Here is a 23,980-nt window from a genome sequence, read left to right as displayed (position 1 = left end):
ACAATCTCCTTGGTTTTCATAGTGCATTTGCAAACTGATGTGGGAGGAGTCCAACGTAAAGAAAGACTTCAGGGTTTATTAGTTGCTTTTCCACATACTGACACTTGCCAGTATAGCATCCTCTTTGGAGGATCCTTAGCATCCTCTTTTTCCCCAGTTTCTATTTCTGTCTATTCTTACTGTTGCCAGTTCATCCCCATAATACAATTCTTGTTCAGATTCTGGGCACAATAAAAGCAAACACGTCAGTAACCACAGTATGCCACAGTGCTTATTCAAAGTACATTGACTTAAATGGAGTCAATATTCATCATTTCATGAGGAGAATTCACTGCAATAGTATCTGTTCAGAGTAGACTTCATCCAATTCAGGATCATTAAAGCAAAGACTTTTGGCATCATCATCTGCAACATTCTTATTTGGAATTGGGCTTGGTAGAGCAGCACACATAGGTTGTTTAAGAGTTGGCTGGATTGCTGAGCTTACAGGGCACTAATTGGTGGTTTGATATGCAGTTGGTAGCCAGCAAGCAGATTATCCCAGAGCCAATACCTTCCTCAGTGACACAGATGACAGAATTCATGATCAGCACATTTGAAAATACTGCTGACTTGGAGGAGGTTGAGGTTGACATGCTGAATGGTAGAATTACTGTCTAGAGAGTTCTTGAAAAACCTGATGACTGGGAAAATAGAAAAGTCATTAATTGGAGTGGAATGACCTCAAAAAACAGTACAGTTTGAGAGGAAGAAGCCTGAGTGGCAATCCTGCTAGAAAACACAATATAAACCAATCGTATAATCTCATAGTAAATAAGGCAAACTGCCCACTGATCTGGATGCAGTGAGCACAGTGGCAATGCAGCTGCAAGGCAGGACATCACAAAGAGCATGGTGAACAGGGAAAAGGCTTTATCTACTCAGTGCTCTACTTTTACTATAGTTGGTGCTAGTAAGACTGCACTTGGAAATGATGTCCAGTTTTAGAGCTTGATTTGAATGTGTTGTTGAGAAATTGAAGAGGATCCAGAGAAGAGTCTCACAGCAGATGATCTGTGGAGATGTACTGAGAGATGGACTCTCTCTTAGGCTGAAAAAGAGGCTAATAAGAGGAAATGCAATTACAACCTATTAGCCACTTCAAAGAGTAGTTGATGGAATAAAGTCCTTTCTGATGATGGCAGAAGATGTAACAAGGGGCAACAGCTGCCAAAGGGAGCTTGGGAATTTTGGGTTGGACATGAGGAAAAAAAAAAGAGAATTATGCAGTAGCGGTACACATACAGAAACATGTGAAATGTCCATTCTAGGAGATTTTCAAGAGCTGGCTAGAAAGAGGCATGGGTAATGTGACCTAGTATTGGTGATAGTTGTACTTCTAGGGGGAGGTTTTTAAAAGTGACCCCTAGAGATTCTTTCTGTGATTTATTCATTCTTCTTCTTAAGGTCTGTATTGACACAATGACATAGTAAAATGGAAGGATGAATTCAAATAATTTAATAGTCAGGTAATTATTTTGTTAAATCGGCAACAGTCACTTAATTCTGAGTTTCAAGACACAGAACTGTAGAACAAATTAGGTTGGAAGTGACCTATGGAGGTCATCTGGTCCAGCACCTTGTCTGAAAGACGCTGCTGAGGCAGTACTTCCAAGCATGGGGAGAGATTTCACAGCCTCTTTGCGCAAACTGCTTGACCACCCTCCCAGTTTTCTGGTATATTTGAACAGGAAACATTATGTTCTATTTCACAAGTACTGATTCATTTGATGATGACACCATAAGAAAATGGAAGTGAGTTGACCACATGGACTGTCTGAATAAAACTCAGTGCTATTTGCCCTGTGCCAGCTTTTGAAATGCAGAAATGGAAGTATCTCAGTTCTTTCAGCCTCTCTTGATCCATGATAAGCAGCAGTCCCTCTAACCATCTCAGTGCCCCATTTCTGGATTAGGTCCAGCATGTCACAGAATCACAGAATTGGTCAGGTTGGAAGGGATCACTGGAGGTCATCTAGTCCAACTCCCCTGCTCAAGCAGGGTCCCCTCGAGCACGTGACTCAGGGCTGTGTCCAGAATGCTATCTCCAGAAAAGGAGACTCCACAACTTCTCTGGGTCATCATTTTTCTTGTGGTTTTTGTAAGCACTAAGTAGAAAGAATGGGGATTCATGGTGTTTAAAATTGAAGTGTTTCTTTGTTGATTCTTTTAAGGCTAATAACATAGTTGCTTCTATGTTTCTCTGAGTGCAAATAAACAGTGAATATTTAGCAGATGATTAATGATAAGGAAGTGCAATTGACATGAAACAAAATTCAAAGCAAGTAAAAATCACCATTTAAGAGAGAAAATGGACAAATAATACTGAATTAAGTAAGCATTTTTCCCCCCAGAATTTTAATCTAAAGTTAAATTTAAATCTAGGGTTGATTAATCTTTTGTGTAACTTTTTTTGAAAGAGTTGTATATTGAAGAAACTAGATTTTTATAAAATGATAATCGTTCCCATTTAAACCTGCTGTTACAGCTGCAGAAATGAGCTCTCAAAGGCTCAGGAGCCTCATTGTCAGCCCTGACAAAAAGCTTAGCAAAATCTAAGCTAAATACAGTGTACACACATTTGTTGATAGAACATGTGGAAATGAGGGTTAAAACTGGTAAATTCTGAGGGATAATGTTGGTTTCTTGTATAAGCTTTGGAAAGTGTTTTTTTTTTTTTTTTTTAATTGGCTTCTTCACACTAGTCTCAAGAGAACAAAAAGGGTGTGTGGGGAGAAAAAGCCAACCAAGTGTTTTCATATTTGTGACTATTTTTCTTTTTAATACCTTGGTCTCAGTACGAAAATGGTTTTAAAAGGCTCTGCATAAATTATTGTGTATCTGCCCTATCTGGAATAGCTTTTTATTTGGACTAATTGAAAAATGAAAATAAAAGCCTTGACATTACAACAGTGAAACTTTTCAGCCTTGTTAATACTGTTCAATGATGTGGAAAACAATCATGAAGAGGGGAAAGCTTTTCTCTTCAGAATTTCCATTAAAATACGTTTCTCAGCAAGAACATTTAGTGCTGTACCTTAAATATCTGAACATGTCAATGCTAATTCCTATTAAACAGAAGGCTTGATTAACATGGGCAATTTCAGAACAACTTGTTTTTCTTATCTTATCAATCAGTTATTGAGCATGTCATGCCCAAAGTGCCATTTAATTTTTCTGTGCTTACAACTTTCAGTGTGAAGCCAGCATCTATTGCTCAGAGCTACTCAGTGGATACAAATGCAAATGCCTTAATTACATTAATTACATATGTTTGCATACACACGTGATAAGAACCTGGAGAGTTCCTTGAATATTTCCTAAAGCTTATTATTATTTCTTGCTGCACCCTGTTATTATCATTACAGTAGGATTTTCTGTTTCTATCGCTACCTTGAAATAAAACTTGATTTTTTTCCCTTTTAAAAATACTCTCTCTCTCTCTTCCAGGTTAACGTGGAAGGTGTCCACTGTGACAGGTGCAAGTCTGGTACATTTGGTCTCTCTGCCAGAAACCCACTTGGCTGCAGCAGTTGCTATTGCTTTGGCCTGACTGCACAGTGCAGCGAGGCAAGGGGGCTGATCCGCGTGTGGGTGAGTAGGAAACTGCTGAGCCGTGTAATGCGATAATGTTGTTTCCTGCTGGCATCTTTTAGTCAGGCACTGAGCGGTAGCTAGAAAATGGCCAAACATTTAAGCAATCACTTTCTTCTTTGTGCTTTGAGGAGTGGTGAGAGCGCTATGTTCCATTAGACAATCAGGGTCAAGACATTAAAAGAAAATAAGTAGATAAGTAAATGAGTGATGAGATAGCTGACATCCAGCCAAAGAAAAGCTATTAAACCCCAAGAAAGGGCAAGCTGGTCATGTGGGCAAATTATGCAGTCTAATGCATTACAACATAACCCCTGGTATGTGATACACAGTTTACCCAGGTGTATTCAAGAGTCACAGATGCTTGTTGTCCAGCATAAATTTCCCATAGTTCAGTTAATCTGTTGATTTTCCTTGTTGGTTTTGTTGTTTTGGCGGGGTTTTCTTTCATTTTTTAAAAAGAGCTTATTGAAGCTATATTTAAATTCAAGCACAGAGAAGTATAATCCATCAGAGCAAACAAAGAGCTCTACACCTGTTTGTGGAAGAGGGCCTTGAGACTTATGCTGGACTGATAAATAAGGCAGACTGGATGTCTCCATTTTTCTGTACAACAAGCACAAAATACACATGGAGACTGCTGCCATGCCAGCTCCTCTGTTGCATTCTGGAGGAGAGATTTCTAATGGAAAAATATTCATTCTGTCCCCATGTATGGTCAGTCATATCCCTGCTTGAAAGAATGCCATCCATAGAAGGGATGTCTGCCTAATGCAAATCAGCCAAAGCCCCAGACTAGTCATGTACAAGCATCAGTTAGATAAGGATACTTTAGGCTGAAATCAAGTTAATCTCTCTTGCTTAATATGATATGGATAGCACTTATTCTCCCCTTCACTGTTCAATCCCATAGCACTTCTTTCCCTTCCCAGTGGATGAAGTGATTTATTATGATCTGACCCAGTTTCTCTCATTATTTCAGTTTTGCCCATCATATGCTGCTAGACTGGAGATGAAAGGCTGTAGAAGGCTGACAATTTATAAAATTTAATCGAGTTCTGTAACAGCAACAGTTCTGGATAATTGTGCTTTGACCTTTGTGGCAGCACAAAGCAGAAAAAATTTAAACCTCCTGATTATTTTGTTTCTCTTGATTAATTTCCCTTTGTATTTACGCTCATATCTAAAGAAGTGTATGTCCATGTCCCATCTAGTATTTGGAACTCTCATCTATTTCAGAATTGATACGGAACTGAAAAATAGGTGAGACACTGTTCTGCCAGCTGCTAGTGGCTATTTTGGGTACTCTCAGGTGCTTCAAATGGCATTAGACTTGTTTAAACAAGCAAATCCTGGTTTATAGGACAATAAGGCCTGGCTGATGAATGACCTGAAATTCAAATGTGTTGACCCTTTTCTTGGTATCTAAAGTACTAAACAGTAAAATATAGTTGTGATACAAAATCACTAAATCTCACTTAAGACTGGCAGCATTAGGAGTGCTTCCATGTCTGATCAGTCCATAGATGCTGCTATAAATGGAAATATCAGGATACTGAAAGTACAGTCCAGGGTTTGGTTGATTCCTCATTACCTGACTCCTATCTCATGACCAGTTTGTTGATGGTATGACTGTTATCTGTGTTTGTTGTCTTTGTCTTCTTCACTCTTTGGGAGAAAGCAGTATTGATACCAGCCCTTTACATCTGTTCACACATTCCCAGAGATGCTGCCATTGGCACAGAATTACTAAGACTCTTACTACAGTTTTTATCAAAATAACGATTTCAGTATAATGCTAATGAGACTTTGTCAACCAGTCTAAGAAAATTACAAGCACATAAGTGCCATCCTTGTATTTTTTTAGTAAAGCTGAATTTAGAGTTACAGAAACCTTCACTGAAGCCTTACTCTGCAAAGTGCCTGGAGAACATTTAGCTTGAATATTGTATAGAAGTATCAAGGCATCGGACACTGTGTTTTACAGCTCCAGTGATCTATAAGTGGTGAGAAACTGGTTCTTTGTAAGGTAACATTTCTCACAATCTGAACAAGAGACCTTGGGACTAAAATAGCACTATGAAAATCACTTAGATAAAATTCATGGAATCGCTTGCTGATTAAAGTATTTTAACCAATGCTGCTACAGTCTTTGTTAACACGAGGACAAGGTGCAAAAGGCTCAAGGGGAAAGTCATTATTAGCACTGTTCATACCTGAAGGAGTAGCAAGACTGCTTTGTGACAAATTGCTCATGATGTGAAATGAAATTACCTAGAAGTAATTTTTTAAAGAGCTAGAATTTAAAGACTAACACTTCATGGGGAAAAACAGAGTTAATTTTCTTCTCCATTTTTTTCAAATATGCATAGGTGACCTTGAAGCCAGAGCAAATGATTCTGCCACTGGTGGATGAAAAGCTTCAGCGTAGCACTCTTTCAGGGATTGCATTCCAGCCTCCTGAAATAGTAGCAAATATAGAACAGGTGATGCAGGATCTTCGGTCAGAACCTGTTTACTGGAGACTTCCAGAGCAGTTTGAGGGACGAAAGGTAAACCTAAAACTCCACTGAATACTGATGTGGCTTTTTTTTTTCCTTTTAATCTTATTTTATTATTTTACAATGCCTTTTTTCCTTCCCAATAAGCATGTCTTCACACAGTAGAAGGTACTTCAAAAGAAAGTAAATGCTATTCCATTATTAAAAATTATTTGCTCTGTTACTATGGAAATTCATAAGTAACACAAACAATATTTTACATGTTAATATCTGTAAATATCTATGTTCTATTTTTCCACAGGATAAATTTTCTCATAAAATGTTATTTGAAAAATTAAGCTACACAAATTTAATATAACACTCTTGCAATTTTTTATTTCTCTCGCTTTTAAGCAAAAGATACATGATATTTGTAGATTACATGGGAGAAAATGATTGAAAGAACCATCCTTTTGGATATTGTTATGCACCTCTGTGACAATTTATTTTGCACTTTTGATATTTCTTGGTTTGGTGGAGCACCAAGGCACATATAAGGAAATAGATAACATACTGGTTTTAGTGTAATATAATAACAAATTGTGGATGAGTGTTTTTGAACGCAGTCCTTGTCCCCAGATAGTTCCACAAGTACATATTGCTATTTTCTACCACGCATGCATTCATCAGGCTGCACATAGGTGCAGAGCACATCTAGCTCCTTCCCAGGAATTTATTTTTATCTAACTGAAAATGAGATTTCTTTCTGTGCTTTGCTAGCTGACCGCTTATGGAGGGAAACTGAAATATGCCATCTACTTTGAAGCACGAGAAGAAACAGGTTTTACTACTTACTCCCCACAAGTCATCATAAGAGGTGGGCCTCCCACAAATACGAGAATTATTGTCCGGCATATGGCTGCCCCTCTGATTGGCCAGCTGACAAGGCATGAGATAGAGATGACAGAGGTAACATTTCCATCTGCTTTTTTAGCCCAAAACTTAAGCACATGGGTCTTTTGAATATTGTTAATAATCTGTCTTTTGTATTTCTGTCTTTCAGCATGAATGGGAATATTATGGTGATGACCAAAGAGGCAGAAACCCTGGGCCCTGGGAATATTACCATGGTAACCCAGGTCTCAATAGGACAATGTCTCAGGGAGATTTCACCTGGAAACCTTATGGAGATGACTCAAGACCAAGTAGAACTGTATCCCGGGAAGACTTCATGAACGTGTTGTATGATGTTCATTACATTCTCATCAAGGCGACTCATGGCAATATCATGAGGCAGAGCAGGTAACTCTTTCATGCAGTGATCTGAAATGGTGCAGTAGTCAGATAATCTCATAGACCTCCCAGCTGCTCCCAACAGAATTTGTATTTATGACACCAGCTATGAGCCATTGCTGAGAAGAAAGAGCAGATGGAATTTGTGTTTGGCATAGCACAAGAAACAGAAGAGGGAAGTTTTATGCACTAGAAGATTTTAATCACACTAAGCAAGTAGAATCTTTATTTTCAGGATCCTAGAAACAGAAAACACATGTAGGCACACACATTCTGAAACAAACCTAATGTATTTTTTGAATAAAGGTCCACTGTATGAAAGCATGATGCTGTAATTAAATATAGATGTTAGCACATCAGGGAATTTTCTCCTGAAGGTGGGAAATTAAATATATTAGGATCAGATTCTACATCTTCTGTTCAATCTATTAATGAATCAGTTATGCAAGAAAATTAAGATAACACTAAATTTGAAGTGGACGTCAGGCAGCAACATGATAGGAACAGTACAAAAATCTCTGTAATCTAAAGGTCAGCTGTAAGATTTACAGTGAAAGTAGCAGTCAATTGAACAAACAAGGAACAACTGCGTAGTTATCTATTCTTCAAAGAGGAGTCTGTTGTTTACAGCATATCACAAGGTGAGCATGATTCAGTAACAATATTGTTGTTGAGATATGCTAATTCTCTATGAAAATGTATAAACAGATATGGCCTGCAAAGTGAAAAAAACAAACTTTTATTTCCACCCAACACTAGTAAAGCCTAAGTGTGAAGTTCTGGTTAATGGAATTCAAGAAAATAGTTATTAAAGTGCTCAGAGGATATCGGTGACCATCATTGCAGGCTAGAAAATATGACATATGAAAGAAGATATAAAGAACTAGATATGTTTAGAAACTAGAAATTGCTTTAAGGTGCTTAAAATGTTGTCACAGAGAAAAAGGAGAGAATGAGTTCTCTGTTGCCATGGTGGGTAAATCAAAAACAAACATGAATTTAAACATCAGCAGGAAAGATCCACATTATAAACTGCTGGGGGTAGAGATGTTCTAGAATAGCTTACATAGACTATTGCACAAAGTTTTTAATAATTATTTAATAGTTAATACACAGTATCCCTTGCAATCAAAATTTATTGGCAAGGGGATGGGAATAATCAGAGATAAACTCCAAAGGTCTCCGGAAGTCCTTCTTATGATTCTGTCATAGAAATAATAAGCTAAAATTATTTCTAGGTTTCTAAGGTGCAAATAGATTTTTAAGAGTTTGAAGGTCTTTGGAGTTTGAAGGTGAATAGTAGGGGCAGATACCATGGGACTTCACAGCACTGTGTGACAGAAAACATTGTCATTGTTGCTGCTATTGTTTCTCTTTAAAGTATATAATTTACAGAAAAGTATTCACGTAGCTTCACTGGCTAGATGCTAAATATTAGTGACAGATGCCATAAGTGTTTAACATTGGTCTAATTTATTTTTGGCATAGTCCATTTAGGATATTGTATTACAAGCAAGGGGATTCCCAGGAAAAGAGTTATGAAGGTAACCCCAATGCAATGTGGAAATTTTGGGAAGTATATTCATGTGTCGTGGATGTTTCTCCCTTCCCCCTAAGCAGTACAGATCTTAGTTCAGCTGTGGAAGCAAAAACTGAGTACTATCTCAGCTGGAGCATCAAAAGGAAAGTTATTTTGAAACATTAGCAAGGCTGATTTTGTTCTGAGGTGTGTGTGACTCCTGTGACTGCGCTAGGCCTGCACTGCACCAGCATTTTACCGAGGCTGCCCAGTCATGAGGCACTCAGAACAAGGGAGGACTTTTCAGTTCCAAGGCAGGTTTGCAAGGTGTCACTTAAAGGACCAGAATATATTTTTACAGCATGGCATTTCAGAGTGTGACATTTTATGACAGCAGAGTTTAGCAAACAGTTCATCTGGTCTTTCTGGTAACTCTCCATCTGAAGTCATAACCTTGCATATAATTCTGTATTTGATTTTGGAGGAGGTTATGTTACAATGGATTTTTATGATCTGTCTAGTTACAAAGTAAACATTTATCACATGGCATCTGAGACTTTAGGTAGACTATAGCAGGAATACATTATTATTTTTTTCAAGCTAGCACCTTGAATGATTTCAGTGGAAATTTCACGTAAGACTAAAATATAAATCCCCAAAAATGTTTTTAAAGGTTAGTGGAATATTACCTTGCATAAGACTTGAAGGCCTTTATTAAAAATAAACTGAGACCCTCTCAAGAGCAATATTTGTACTCAAATTTAAACATATGTTTGAATTAAGTGACAATAAAACATTTGTTTAAAAAGAGTGTGTTGTGCTTTCCAAATAAGGGCCCTTTTCTAAACTAGTAAAGCTTCTCTTTCCACTTGACTGAGCCTAGTAGAATAAGATATATAAAGCTAAAGAATCTGTGGATGGGAGGGGGAAAGGATCTATGTGAAGTGTTTTTATGGGTTTTTTTAGGCTTTAATAGTGCTTTAATTTCAATTGCAAAGTTTAAAAGCTGCAGGTAAGTGATAAACTACAGGAAAAACACTTTAAATAAAGTCAAAGTAGCAGCAGCAATTGAGAACATAAAAATAGCTTCATTCTAGTGTTAGCACTCTATTAGCTAAACAGTTTAGTAGCAATGGTAATGTTGTTTCTGCTTCCAAGCTGTAGCATTATTAGTGATTTAGAGGTTTCTGCTCAGAATCCCTACCCAAACATTTTTCCCCTGTATTGTTCATTTTGTTGCCCTCATTTTCACATTTAACACTCTAAATGGAAACATTGTTTTTATTAGATTTTGTTTTGCAACAGGGCTGTGATAATAAATTTCTTGAATTGAAGTATACTTTCAATTTCACTGCAAATTATTTCAATATTCCCAACAGTGATCAGGTAGCAGTTGTTTGGCTGCTGCCTAATAGACAGTTTCCAAAAGTCAGCCAAGCCTGACCTTCCTTAAGTAACATTTTCACACAAACAATAGGCAGCTTTGTGGCCCTAGAGTGTATTGTTATCTAAATATAGCTTTATGACAGTAAACAGTTTTTCAACTGTGCCCTCACTTTTGAGAATGATGGAGAGGCAGATTGCATTTTCTTTTCCCATTAAATGTACAGAGATTTTAATGTAACTTTTCATTGACATGTCAGATCCTGATTGTTTTTGCCCTCTTTATTTTCAGTCTTCTGTTTTGACCTGGCTTTGTTTGCTTGATTTTGGGTTTTTTTGTTTGTTTTGTGGGTTTTTTTTGGTTCAGTTTCCCTGTTGGACTGAACCTCTTTCTTCATGTAGTAAGAAGAGAGCATAGGGTTTAAGTCACTAGATTGCTTTGGAGATTTTTGTATTGACACAAGGTTATCAAGACATGTGACTCTGGTCATGTAAGCTCAGTCGCAAAACTCTCATCTCGTTCAGTGCTGGGCATTTGCTTTTCCTCCATTCATCCTGACATTGGTACCTATGTGCCAATGAGCAGAACAGCACCACTCAGTCCCTCAGGAGTCAAGGTCTGGGAGAAGTTGAAACAGGCTGTGAGCATGAGGAGAGGTGAGCAGTTCTGTGAGTTTCTCTCCATTAGCACTGTGCTCAGACACTTACTGAATAGACTCTACCCACATTATTGACATTTATTTGGCCAGTCAGACAATCTGACATTTTAGCTTAGGTTAGCATTATATTTGAAGCTTTAAAATTTACACTATTCTGCGCATTTTGTTTCTCTGAGGCAATAGGTGTTCCAGATCATAGCATTCATTTAAGCAAACTTACAAATCCCCAAAATAAAGAAGTAAGCTTAAAGTACAGCATTCTGATACACTGGGATTAAGTGTATTTCATTAGATTTTATATTTGTTGTCTTTGTCCATGATGTACTCAACCCTATTTAGCAGGTCAGCATTCATGCTGGAATGACTAGGAGTGGTCGGGAGGCAAGGATATTATTAGGATATATTTTATTTTATTTTTTAAATAGTTGCCTCATTAAAAGCTCATTAAGAGGACAATTTTACTGCCATGCCCCTGAGAGTCATCAATTTCTTAATGAGTCCCTCCAAATGAAGAACCAGTTATGAATTTTTGTATGTTAACTTTTACTAGTTTGGCTGAAAAGAGATAGAATCAAGCTGGAGATTTAGTTAGTTATACTGTTGCCTACAACTAGAAAATGAGACCAGAGGTGGTGTTAACTTTGTAGTTTCTTGGGAGATGCAAAAAAACAATGTTGTTTGCCGTAGATAAGAATCCTACAAACAGCCAAATGAGACTGTTTATCCTGTGCCAGCTGACTGTGAAGTAACTGGGTTTGAGTGAGTGCTTGACTAATCTCATTGGAGGTGTTTGCTCTTTTTTCCAGGATTTCTGAGATCTCTCTGGAAGTTGCTGAAGGCGGCTCTTTGTCCGGGATGGCTCCTCAGGCTCACTTGATAGAGAAATGTGACTGCCCATTGGGTTATTCTGGTCTGTCCTGTGAGGTACAGTACTAACCTAACTCCCAGGAAAAGTCTTTGTGCTTTCTCTGGTCCATTCATTGGCAAGGTGTGAATAGTAATTGGGTGTGAATTCATTTAACTGGCAGCAACTCTCCCTTAATTTAATTACTTATTTCCTCTCACAGGTATTTCTCTCACAGGGAATTTCAGCCATTATTGCTGTAGGCAAATATGCCACTGAAACCATGGCAATGACTCAAATACTTAAAATACAGGAAAGTGAGCTTTACTGGGGCAGCATCACTGATGCTGAATTGTGTGACTGATGCTAACAAGCCTTTTTGAACAGTTAGGGCTATAATACTCTTGTAATACTAAAATACTTACCAGGAGAAAAGTGTTGGTCAACTGAGTGACCTGGGTGCTCCTTATACATGCACTGTATTTATTTTTTACTTATAATTTCATGCTGAAGATTGCATGTTTCATAAGTACCCAAGTGTTCTAGCGAATCAGCTGACTTGTATATGCTTTTATAAAATGGATTTCATGATGGGTACCAGAGAAATTGTTTAAGATATAATATATTGGCTGCAGAATGTAAATTAATACTTCTGACTGTCTGTGCTCTTGATGATGAGACTGCCAATCTTTCTGTGTGCAGAATACCACGTTTTCATTTTTATTCAGCACAAACAATTCTAAATTTACTGCTTGCAATTGTTAGGTGGAGGTAGCAGGGAACAACACCTTTAAGTATTTTGCAAATGTCTCAAACATCCTGAGTGGGATCTTGTAAGGGTTTGTCCCAAACTAGCAATGGGAGGAAAATTGAAGTAAAGGAAGAGAAAGATACCTTGTTATCTGTGACAACTCTAATCCCTTTGGATGTTATACGTGATTGTGTTATGCAGCAAATAAGTCAACAGAAACAGTAACTTCATAGGAAGGGTGTGCAAGAAAGTGAATGAAATAATTTTTTTTGCACACTATTTCAATAAGGGAATACACCTGAACTTGTGTAAATACATGAGAAATTAATAGACTCCAACATTTGCTTAGAAGTACAGTTTTTTTTTTAGTTACTGTAGCAAATTGGATTTTTGGAGAAAACTATATGATAATGTAATTAGAACTTGTTTTTAATTTACACCCACCAGGGGCTCAATAAATATCTCAATTGCAACCTTCATACTTCATTCTTAATTGTGTGATCTTCACATACTCATAACTTAGTTTGTTTTTAGTGTGCTCAGTGAAGGTTGTGGTGTATTCTGTGAAGGTTTATTTAATTTTATCAGGAAAAAAATATCTGACACACTAGCATTTTTTAAACAGGTGTTAATAGGGTGTATGCGTCTGTGGCATGCTTTATCCATATAATAACATTGTGAAAACTATATGCACAGCAGTTTTTATTAGAAGTCACATTTATATTTCCCCCCCTCCTTTTTTTTTTTCTTCTTTTTATTCCACATCTAGTTGTAGGCTGCAGAAGCAGTGATAAGAATTTCCCAATGGCTGCTTCTGAAAAGCTTCCAAACGAGCAATTAAAAATATAGTCTGTTTTATCTTCTGTCTGTGTTTTATTTCATCTCTGAAATGCTTCGGTCAAAATCGGTGGTAAGACTCAATGGCATATCAGAAAAAAAACCCCAGATATTAGTTGTGTTTGAGGATGTACCATGTATTTATAATTTGATTCTGCAGTCGTTCAGAACTTGTAAATCTATGTTTTGTACCTTGTTTGGACAAGTACACTTGTGGGGATAGAGAGGGAGGGGAAAAAGAATAAGAAACAGAACTACTTTCATTTGAGATTATTTATCTATGTTAGAATTCTTCACAAACCATGAAAAAGAAGATAGACTGTTTCTATGCTTCAGGGAACTTAATGTGGTCCAAGTCAAAATAGAAGGGAAAAAGCAGAAATGAGTTAAGATTAATTTCTTTGTAATTTGAAGAAAATAATTGTGTTTATACTTTTTCCATAACTTAGACTCCTGGAGGTTTTAGCAATGATTATAAAACTGTCAGAGTGGTGGTATATTAATAAATCTAGCATGTCAGCTAGTGCTTCATTAAAGAATCCTACTTTTGGTCACAAAAATTACTTACTCCAGATTCTCTTCTGTTTTATTTTGCATCCATTTTATTGCTGTGTGAAAAGTGGGCCACTCCTTTCTGAAAAGCAGAAATGGTGGTCACCAGTAGGAAATGACCTCATCAGCCAGCTTTCACAGGCTCCTGGCACCACTAGGTGGTGGGATTTATACATGAGACGAGTAGGCCCTTACCCCTAATGGTCTCAGCTGTCAAAATGTTCCTGTTTGTGTTTTTATGCTGCCATAGCTGTATGCTTCCCGAGAGCTGTGTTAGGGCTTCCACAGAACTGTGTAATAAGCCTGAAATAAAGACTAAGTGTTTGATTTTACATGTGTCAGCTTTGCTTGCAATTTTTGAGTTATTCTTGGAATTTTATTGCCAAGCTGCAGTAGAGGAGACTTAGTGATGGATAAACTTGGTTTGGGGCTGATAGGCTCAAGACATGGAAAACCTTTAACATTTTGAATTCTGACTTTTATGGTGTTTAAATTATATAGCTATAAATAATGTAGCCATGCTGCCATTTTCTTGTTTATTATTCGGCTTTTGCTTGTTATCCATCAGGTAGTGTGTAGGCAGATACTGCTTGTCGAACCTGAAAAACATAGCAGAGATGAAGGAAACAGAATCATCATGCTTGCTCTCCACAGTCCATGCAAAAAAAAATTATTTTGAAAACAAACTCTTTTCTTAAGTAATGAAAGGAATGATGCTTGATGCACAGTGAGAACAGAAAAGTGTTCTGCATCTGAATGAAAGATCTCTCAAGCTTTAGTGTAAAAGCCTGATGCCAGTAGAGTGCTCCAGGGATTTTTCCGCCATGTTTCCAATTAGGACTGGCTCTTTTTATCTGTAAAGTACTGTATATTGTTTGTAACACAGCTGGAAGCCTGTCAGATTCTTTTCACAACTTGTAAAAACTGGTGATTGGAAAGATGATCTTGCAATGCTCCCCACACACAATCCACTCTGTAATGATCTGTTTTCTTCTGCATCTTTTTTATTGCAGTCGTGCTCTCCAGGATTTTATAGGCTTCCATCTCCACCTGTGGGAAGGACACCTGCTCAGACCTTAGGCGCCTGTGCTGTATGTCAGTGTCATGGACACAGCACTATGTGTGACTCTGAAACATCAGTTTGTCAGGTATTACACCTCTAAACCTTTGCACCAAGTTAATCCTAATGTAAAATTCCTAAATTGTGCTACTAATCTAAAAAAACAGAAGACAATATTTTAATACAGTTTTGCCTAAATAGCTTAAGTATCAAAGTTCAGGGAGAGTCATAAAAGCAAACTTTTGAAGTTTTCTGTTCTGATTCTCTGGAGTTCAGATTATGCAGTGCTTTTTAACCCCTGAATTACTATTTGTGCAAAAAGAAAAACTAGACAGCTGCAAAACAAAGAAACAATGTACCATGTGTCATACAGTAAACACAATTCTGCTCTTACAGGCAGTAATACACATCACCTGGTACAGTAAAACTGAATTTTAATTATTGCTCCTTCTCCAATGGCTGGAACAAAGGAGAAAAGAAAGGATGAATGGGATAAGAAATTATGTAGGTTACCTCTGGGTAGCTACAGACCTGTATTCTTTCTCCTTTTAAGCCTGTATATTACTCAGCAGGCTTTTGATAGAAGCTTAAAGCAAGCATTCCCACTGAGAATCATGTCAGGGAAATTATGTGTCGAAGTAGGTTTGAATCCTTAAGGCTGGGAGCAGAATGTTGTCTGCGTTCATGTAATTATCAAATGCAGCTTTCATTTTGTCTCCTTCCTTGGCAGGACTGCCAGCACAACACTGCTGGTCCCCACTGTGAGAGGTGTGCTCCGGGATTTTATGGCACTGTCCAAGGCTCCGCGGATGACTGTCAGCCTTGTGCTTGTCCCCTCTCCATTCCCAGTAACAAGTAAGTCAGCAAACTCATGGTGCAGAGTTGCCTTTCCAGCAAGCCAGAGCTTCCTCCTGGGTTCCCTGTGTCCTTTTTCAGATGGCTGGCTACAGGAGAATTGCCTCATGGAAGCTATAATAAAAACTTCTTATCTACTTTTGCTAATTGATCTTCCTTTAAAAGTCAGAAATTTCTCCCTTGCTAATTTGTGATGAATTAATTAATAAGTGCTCGAAAATACAGTACTCAAGATAATGAGTGTGTGTTATAAAGGTATTCTCATAAATGGAGCTAGAGCAGAACCCAAGTACAATGTAGCCACAAGGGAGCTGCAAAAATTCTTATATATTATGTTGGTATAAATGTGTTACAGCGCCTTTCTTGCTTCACTATGGAATTTATTGATTCCTTATTTAATGTTACATGAGTTTCAGGCAATTTGGGAAATATAGAATAATTTAAAAGCATTATAGTTATTGCAGCATAAATTTTACTGGTTGCTTTATGCTAATGAGCCTTTCCACAATGCTTCTGCATGTGTTCCCAACAGATGATATTTTAGCACTTGAGATTTGTTTGTTGTTTTGCTAAGAAGCTCTTAATGATATTTGGCATCATACTGTAGTAGTGCAATGAACAGGTTTGTGTTTCATGATTGTGCTTTTGAAAAGCTGGAAGTGTTCCGTAAAACCATTTTTCTGTGCTTTGTCTGGCCTTTAGGACGTTTTAGTGAGGATTTCAGTCAGGATAGCTGAGAATTTAGGGGTTTCTTTTTCTTTTTACTTCATTTTATCATTTTGGTTTGGTCTTGAGTTTATTTTGAAGGAGGAAAGTGCTTTTTCAAACATTATTAGATAAAGACATCATAATCTTTCATACACAGCAAATCTCAGGTATTTAAAGAAATATCCTTTATCTCAGAAGTTATAACGCATTCTTAACTACAAGTTTTTCTGAGGTTTGTTCATTTCATGAGTGTTTTCTCTTACAACTTGATTATGTGTTCTATTAGTATCAGAAAAGGACATTCAAGTTGCAAAGAACAAGATCAACCAAGGTTCTCAGTTTTGCAAATTGGAAAATATTGGAAAAAAACTTTTTATGTTACTAACTGGCAGTATGAAGGGCTGCAAATACTCCAGCCTGTCTTTTTTGTGGTGCTTAGGAACCTTTGGTTGCCTAGAAATACATGTATCAGATCAGAAAATGAACAGGGCTCTTCACCCAGTGTTTATGGCATTTAGACATATTCTCCACAGTGTGCTCCCGAGATCATTTCAGTATCTTATCTAAAACCTAGCATAAACTCAGGAAGTGGGTGTTGCTGAAGTGCTCTACAGGTGAGAAATGTGTGGAACTGTGGGTAGCATGTCTAACACAGAATTATAGAATGGTTTGGGTTGGAAGAGACCTCAAAATCATCTAACTCCAGCTCTCCTGCCATAGGCAGGGGCACCTTCCACTAGACCAGGTTTCTCAAAGCCCCATCCAACCTGGCTGTGAAGACTTCAAGGGATTGGGGCATCTGCCACTTCATTGGGCAGGCTGGTCCAGTGTCTTACCACCCTCTGAGTAAAGAATTTCCTCCTAACATCTAATCTACTCCCCTCCATTAGTTTAAAACTACTCCTCTTGTCTTATCTCCATCTTTTTTTAAAAGTGTCCATTTTTTAGGTGTCCTAGGTGCACGCTCAAATTGCTGAGCTGCCTGAGGGATAGCAAGCAAAGTGCCCGAACCTCATTTAGCCGCATAGCCTGCATGGCTGTGGGTTTGTCACAGCCTTTTGTGTCTTGCTCCCATGAAAGGGATCATGAGACTCTGGTTTCATATACCTTCACAGGAAATAAGAGAATAACACCTAATCTGAATTTAATAAAAACACTTAATCATGAGATAGTCATCCAATTTCTTAGTGTTGTTGAGAAAAGAATCCGATCTGAGCATGTCCCGGAACAGAACTGCTTGTGTTTTATAGAGCTTCACTCAGCTGTCTCTAGACATCATGGAAGGGATTTCTATTTCTGTTACCCACAGCCATCAAAAACTTTGGTAGCTGCATAGTAAATATAGAGACTGACAACTGTACATCTCACTCATGTTAAACCTAAAGGAAAACACCACTGGAGAGAGGGCAGGGAAGGAGATGTTTCAAATGTGTGTAGAAGCCTGTCTGTGCATGTCCATTTTCCTGTGCTGATAGAAGATGCCTGAACAATTGGTTCAGATGCCTGGCTTTTAGATGGATAGAGTGGCATAGATTCATTCCATAAAGCTACAGTATTAGGTAGAAAATTAGAGTATCAGACCTTAGATTTATATATTTTGCAGATCAGTTAAAGCTCTTCAGGATGCTATTAAGGAAAAAGTCTACCTGCAGCTATTTTATGGTAGTCAAGTAATCATAATCTAGATGAAATGCAGACAGCTAATGAGCTATCTCATTAGCTTGCTATGTCATGACTGATACGATAGTATTTGTGAATTGTACAGTGCAATTATTTTTATTTATGAAATTGTATAAAACTCCACTAAAGTTCTAAATACTGTGTTTATACTGCTGTACAATCAGCAGTCAGTTTCAAACATGATGAGCTGGGAGAAGAGAACAGAGAGAATGAATTTTTCTTAGTATGGATCTATTTTTATGGAGTTGAAAATGTGTTGGATAATGAGTTTGGGAGTAATAGATCAATTTGTTTATGTTTTTTGCAAAGGCATAATTTTATATACTCGTTCAAGCACTATTGATTTAATGCATTATAAGCAAGTTAGATGAGGATGCTGACTGCACTGTACCAAGAAGGAGCCCTGGGGTCACCACTAGCCACCTCTGTGCTTTTCTAGTTCTTCTTCCACAAAGAGCTGAAAGAGTTTCATGGTTTTACACCATCTTAATATTTAGTTCTGTTCTTTTGCCCAACTCACCCCTTTTGTTTGTTTTAATTGCCTATGCAGGCACTTTATACACTAACATATCAGCTAAGCACTACTTTGCACAGTGCCCACAGGTGCACACTACAGACAGTAGTAAAGTGACTTAGAAAAGATAATCAGCTGTCTTCAATGATTAAGATAAGACCTCTCCCTGATTACGAAGGAGGTAGTTTTTAGGGTTTTTTTTTCTCAGTAGACTGGGCTTTTCTCATACCTCTTTGAGAAGATCATTTGATGCTGCCTTTTGGAAAGATTCCATACAGCTGTGACTTTGGTTCCTTTTCCCTCTTTATATCTTACCTTCAAGTAAACTCTTCCCAGCTTATCTCATTTCACTCAAATATAAGATGAAATCAGACTGGAAAGGCTGAATGTTCATTAGCTCAGTTTCTAAATCTTTTGTTTCACATCCTTTCCAGTGCTCACTGTGGGTGAGAGCACCATTCAATCACACAAGCCTACAGCGTGGCCATTGCTCACTCCATCCCCTTGGATAAAGCCCTAGAGCCCTTGGCCAAATTGTGCAAGTGTCACAGCAAGGCATTCCCAAAAATTATAATAGAAAGGAGAGAACTCTCACAGGTTTTATAAACAGATAAGAAAATGCTGCCATTTACATTAAGAGTGGAACTTCTTGGGCTCTTCTTTACTGCTGACCAAAGTGAAATGATGCAAGAGAGTAGAAAAAAATTCTTTATTTACTTTTGTTTTAGTTTTAGCCCTACTTGCATTGCTGAAGGACCTAGTGACTACCGGTGTACTGCCTGCCCACCTGGATATGAAGGCCAGTACTGCCAAAGGTAGGATTAATGGAAAAAGCAGAAAGAGGGACAATGAAATGAGGAAAAGGCATGAAGGAGATAAGTGTTTTTCAATATTACAAGCGTGTGTTTACTACTGTTTAAATACATGCCTTTGGATAATTTATTTCTCCTTTATATGCTGTTAAAACTTGGCCAACATAGACAATTTTTATATACACCACTGTAAATTGATAATCAATGTTATTTATATCACAGATATTGTCCTAGTCTTACTTTTTGATGTGTGAGGGTTTTTTTCCTCTGGGGCTCAGAAGTCAAAAAAATTTATCTAAAATTAGATGCCATGTTGATAGTGTATCTTGATGTCACTCATACCCTTTGTTTTAGTGACTGTGGTGCCCTCATGGGCATTGGCTGTGAAAGACAGTTACATATAAACATTTTAATGCTGATTTGTGAATTAACAACCTAAACAGCCTCTGTTGTCCCATCCATCAAAACACTGAGGGATTAAGATGATCAAAATGTCTACCAGGAGATTTCATGCCTGACACAAAAAACAGGGCCACGCAATGATACTGGAGGGGGGTTTTTGTTGTAGTTAATAGAAATTTAACTGAAAATTGTTGAGGATGTGGAATCAATTTTGCATACTTCCTTCATCCAGACTGTTCTGTGCCCTGATTAGAAGTCTCTTTGTTGGACAGTTTGCAAAATTTCTCTCTTGATCATGAAGCAACAAAGATTTTTTTTAATGGTTCATGGATGTTTGTGTAAATTATGTTTAAAACACTGCCAAGTATTCTTTGTGCCCCACATCTCAGTTGGACAAATCTTATTTTGTGTTTGCAATGTCTAGGTGTTCTTCTGGCTACACAGGAAACCCACAGATTCCAGGAGGGTCCTGCCAGGCATGTGAGTGTGATCCATATGGTTCTGTGCCTGCCCCCTGTGACCCTGTCACTGGGCAGTGCACTTGCAAGCCTGGATTCACGGGGTGGAAGTGTGCTGGCTGTGAGCATCGGCATGCGCGTCATGGCACGAGATGCATTTGTACGTATACTAATGGGATTTTGGATAACTTCTGATTGCGTTTGTCATATTTCAGAAATTCAATCCTGCTTGTTTAACAGTGAGTTGTATGGCTTTCTTTGAAAATAATTGCTAGGTTTCTTACTATGTTGACATCTGGTCCATTTTGTTTTCACAGGCCTTGAGATGTCAAGAAAATTCTCAATAATTTTAGTATTATCATTGAAAAATGACAAAAAATCTTTGAAGGAATTCTTTTTGGCTTTTTAGAGTCTGTAATTTTGCCAAAGGTTGTTGCTACTGTTGTGACAATATTTTCTCTTGGTGAATTTTTTAGTGTTGTCCTAAATGTTTAACCAGCAATTGCAATGCTCTATGCCATGAGGCATACATGAAGTTTTTACTTAGGTTTACTTGATCATGTTGATTCAACTACCATCCATTGGAATTTAAAAGATGTAAGCAATGATAGTACACTATATCCAGAAAAGAACTTTTTTTGTTAAAAATAGAGAACTAATAGCATAAACCACCAATTTATATTTTCCAGTACTGGTATCTTTCTCCTCAGTTTTGATATATGCCAAGTGATTATCTTGTATTTTTGTTTGGATTTTTTTCATTATATTGGATAGTGCTTGTTTTAAGCCCACTGTCTCATATCATGTAATGCTGCATGCTTATGTCTTATTTAAAAAATGTAGCAAAATCTTTCTAGAATTCTTTATCAGCCCTGACTGAAATAAGGCATTTTCCTCTTCCTCATCTCCCCCAGGATATAAAGGGACTAACTTTATTGTGATGGTTTTTTTTCCCTTCAATGGCATGATTGTTAAATTTGAAGTAGAATAAGGGTAGAGTTCCAGTAAATCCACAGTATATAATATTTATTAAACTGTGCACATTTGAAAGTATTGAAGTATTGGCAAGGTGCAGTGAGCTGGTTTTAAATGTTTTATCTTTAATTGGAGTGTCTGTGTGAGGGACACGTAACATCAAGAAAAGTAGGTACCATCTCCTTTTTTTTTGCTTCTCCAAAAAGTTAATTTCTTTTGTACCTCAATATACAGAGGTGCACACCTCTCAAGTATGAAAATGAAATGGTTAAAACAAAATGCAAACATTTCAAAAGCAAACTTTAAAAACAAACAAAAGAAGTGCTGGTAATGTCTGAAGGAATTATATAATTCAAGACTGGAAGGCACAGTTTCTTGGAGTGCTCTAAAGAAGTGATATTAGGCACATAGAATCAGAAGCTACACAATGCAGAACATTTTTTCACTCAAAATGGCTGGGATCAGTTCTCAGACAGTCACTAGGACTTAGCAGAACTAAGCTTCTAAGTAAGTCATTTAAAATAAGTGCTTTTTCATCAGTCCTGATTCCCAGGTAGAAATTATAGATTACTGGGAATATAGATATAATTTCTTCTATTTCTTTACTATTAACAACAAGGCATTGATTCATTGATTAAAAGAGTAGTGTACTTAAGAGAAATAAATTTCTAATGTCCTGCAGTGTGATGTAGTTTAGGACTTAATTCTAAACTTACTATCTTAAGCTCTATTTTGAACATCAAAATGATTGCAACTGGAGTAAGTAGTCCCTTTGCTGAAATAACTACCATTTGAGTTCCATTTTGTGGTCTCTGTGTCAAGGAGAATTGTAATTGCAAGTTAAGTTCATAAGTGTTACAGCTACAAAATTTTAAAATAAGAACTGTGTTCTACAGACTGCTATCTGCATGAAAATTACTTCATTTTGCAATATCCTGAATAGCTCTTACATTATTGCCAGTATTATCCTATTTTTCCAATCACAGGCATGACTTAGTATCTTTTTTTATTAGTCTTTTACCTTATCAGTATTCTGAAAAGTCTTTTGAGGATCCAGGATGACAGAGATTCGTTGTACAAAACAGCCTAAGTGCAAGTTATCATTAATAATGGTTTTCGAATTTGTTAATCAGGCTATTTCATTGTGTGGATAATAAGGTTAAAAATCCTACTTGTGAATGGAAAAAGCTGTTTGCAGGCAAACGAAATTTTCTACCTTTTTGCTTTGAAAGATGTTATTTGCTGTAATCTCTGATTTAACTGCAACATATTTAAATTTGAGTGTTGAAATATACCTACACTCTTAACTTACCTACATTCTTACTTTAAGAACACAGTTTTCACCATAAGAACAGTTCTTCACATATGTATATGGACATTTCATTTGACCACTAGAAGTGAGGAATCAAATGCAAAGATTTCTTTTCTTTAGTCGTAAAGATAAGAACCACCTATAGGAGCAGATGGGATGCACTTTAAATCTCCCTATCACAGGAAGTAGATTTTTACTGTTGATAATAACCATCAATAATAACCATAATAATAACCATCAATAATAACCATATAATAAATTGCAAAAACTGCAGTTTAATGTTTCAGTATATTTCAGGCACATTTTATGTGCCTATTAGGTCTTACTGTATTATCTTCCTCTTGTTTAAAGGTTCCTCAGCACACATATTTCTCCACACCTGCCTTTGCTAGTACAGTACCCCTGACATGGTAGAAAATAAGCCTGATCAGTAACTTCTGTAGCCTGTGGTGGACACAGGTCTGTGGCAAAGAGAGTGTGGCAAGCCTGGATTTTGTGGGAATTTGCCAGTGGTAAGCAGTGTCTGGTATATTGCAGGCTTCACAGTGCAGCTGTTGGTAAGGATTCATTGCTGCAGCCCCAAATGTGCCTTAATAGTCCTTGTCCTGTCAAAGAGCCATTAGAAACACCTTTGGGACAACCTGAAGTTTTCCATCCTTGCTGTCAGAACACTGAGCTGTTCCAATCTGAGTTTAATGCAACTGTATACAATTTATTTTTTTACTTTCATGTATCAATCACTTGCGAAATAGTAAATTCCCTTCTGACCAGCTTCAGTTGTAACAAAACCTTAAAAGCAAAAAAAATGGTACTCTTATGTGACTGTGGTCACATAACTGCAGCTTGTCACAAGGAAAAATCCTAAGAAAGGATTTTTCATGAAAGATGTCTGCGACACTCTTAAAGTACAGAAAATTAATTAGTGTCAAGAGGAGAATCCTGTTTGCATTCAGTAGTTAAAATGAGCTGAATGCATGTACCTACTCTTGCTCATTTGTGGTTCCATTTCAACTACTGCAATTGCATTGTACCAGTCAGAAGTGTGGAGAACCCCTGGTTAGGTGGTAAAGTTGTCTAGCCTAATACAGTCAGCCATATTGAAAAAGTATTTATAAGTAGTATAATACATACTGATTAAGCATTTCTGTTAGTATGGTGTAGTTAATATTAAAGAAAGTGATTTTTTTTTAATAATTACAAAAGAATAACCATTTAAATAATGAATTTTTGGCAAATTCCATAAAAGGTCACCA

At 37.2% G+C, this 23,980-nt stretch overlaps 1 protein-coding gene across 1 annotated transcript in view; it reads left to right on the top strand.

The window, feature by feature from the left end:
- Window positions 1-23,980, top strand: part of LAMA2 (laminin subunit alpha 2) — a 334,914-nt gene that overhangs the window by 224,822 nt on the left and 86,112 nt on the right. Inside the window, exons 24-32 of the mRNA XM_054514228.1 lie at window positions 3,490-3,633; window positions 6,006-6,185; window positions 6,894-7,082; window positions 7,177-7,415; window positions 11,774-11,891; window positions 14,965-15,099; window positions 15,742-15,866; window positions 19,497-19,583; window positions 20,407-20,600. Of these exons, the coding sequence (XP_054370203.1) occupies window positions 3,490-3,633; window positions 6,006-6,185; window positions 6,894-7,082; window positions 7,177-7,415; window positions 11,774-11,891; window positions 14,965-15,099; window positions 15,742-15,866; window positions 19,497-19,583; window positions 20,407-20,600 (1,411 nt within the window). The remainder of the gene's footprint in view (window positions 1-3,489; window positions 3,634-6,005; window positions 6,186-6,893; window positions 7,083-7,176; window positions 7,416-11,773; window positions 11,892-14,964; window positions 15,100-15,741; window positions 15,867-19,496; window positions 19,584-20,406; window positions 20,601-23,980) is intronic.

Source organism: Molothrus ater, chromosome 3, assembly GCF_012460135.2.
Source record: "Molothrus ater isolate BHLD 08-10-18 breed brown headed cowbird chromosome 3, BPBGC_Mater_1.1, whole genome shotgun sequence".
Taxonomy (NCBI): Eukaryota; Metazoa; Chordata; class Aves; order Passeriformes; family Icteridae; genus Molothrus; species Molothrus ater.
Note: the sequence above shows the minus strand (reverse complement) of the source record. Positions and strands in the feature narration are given on the sequence as shown.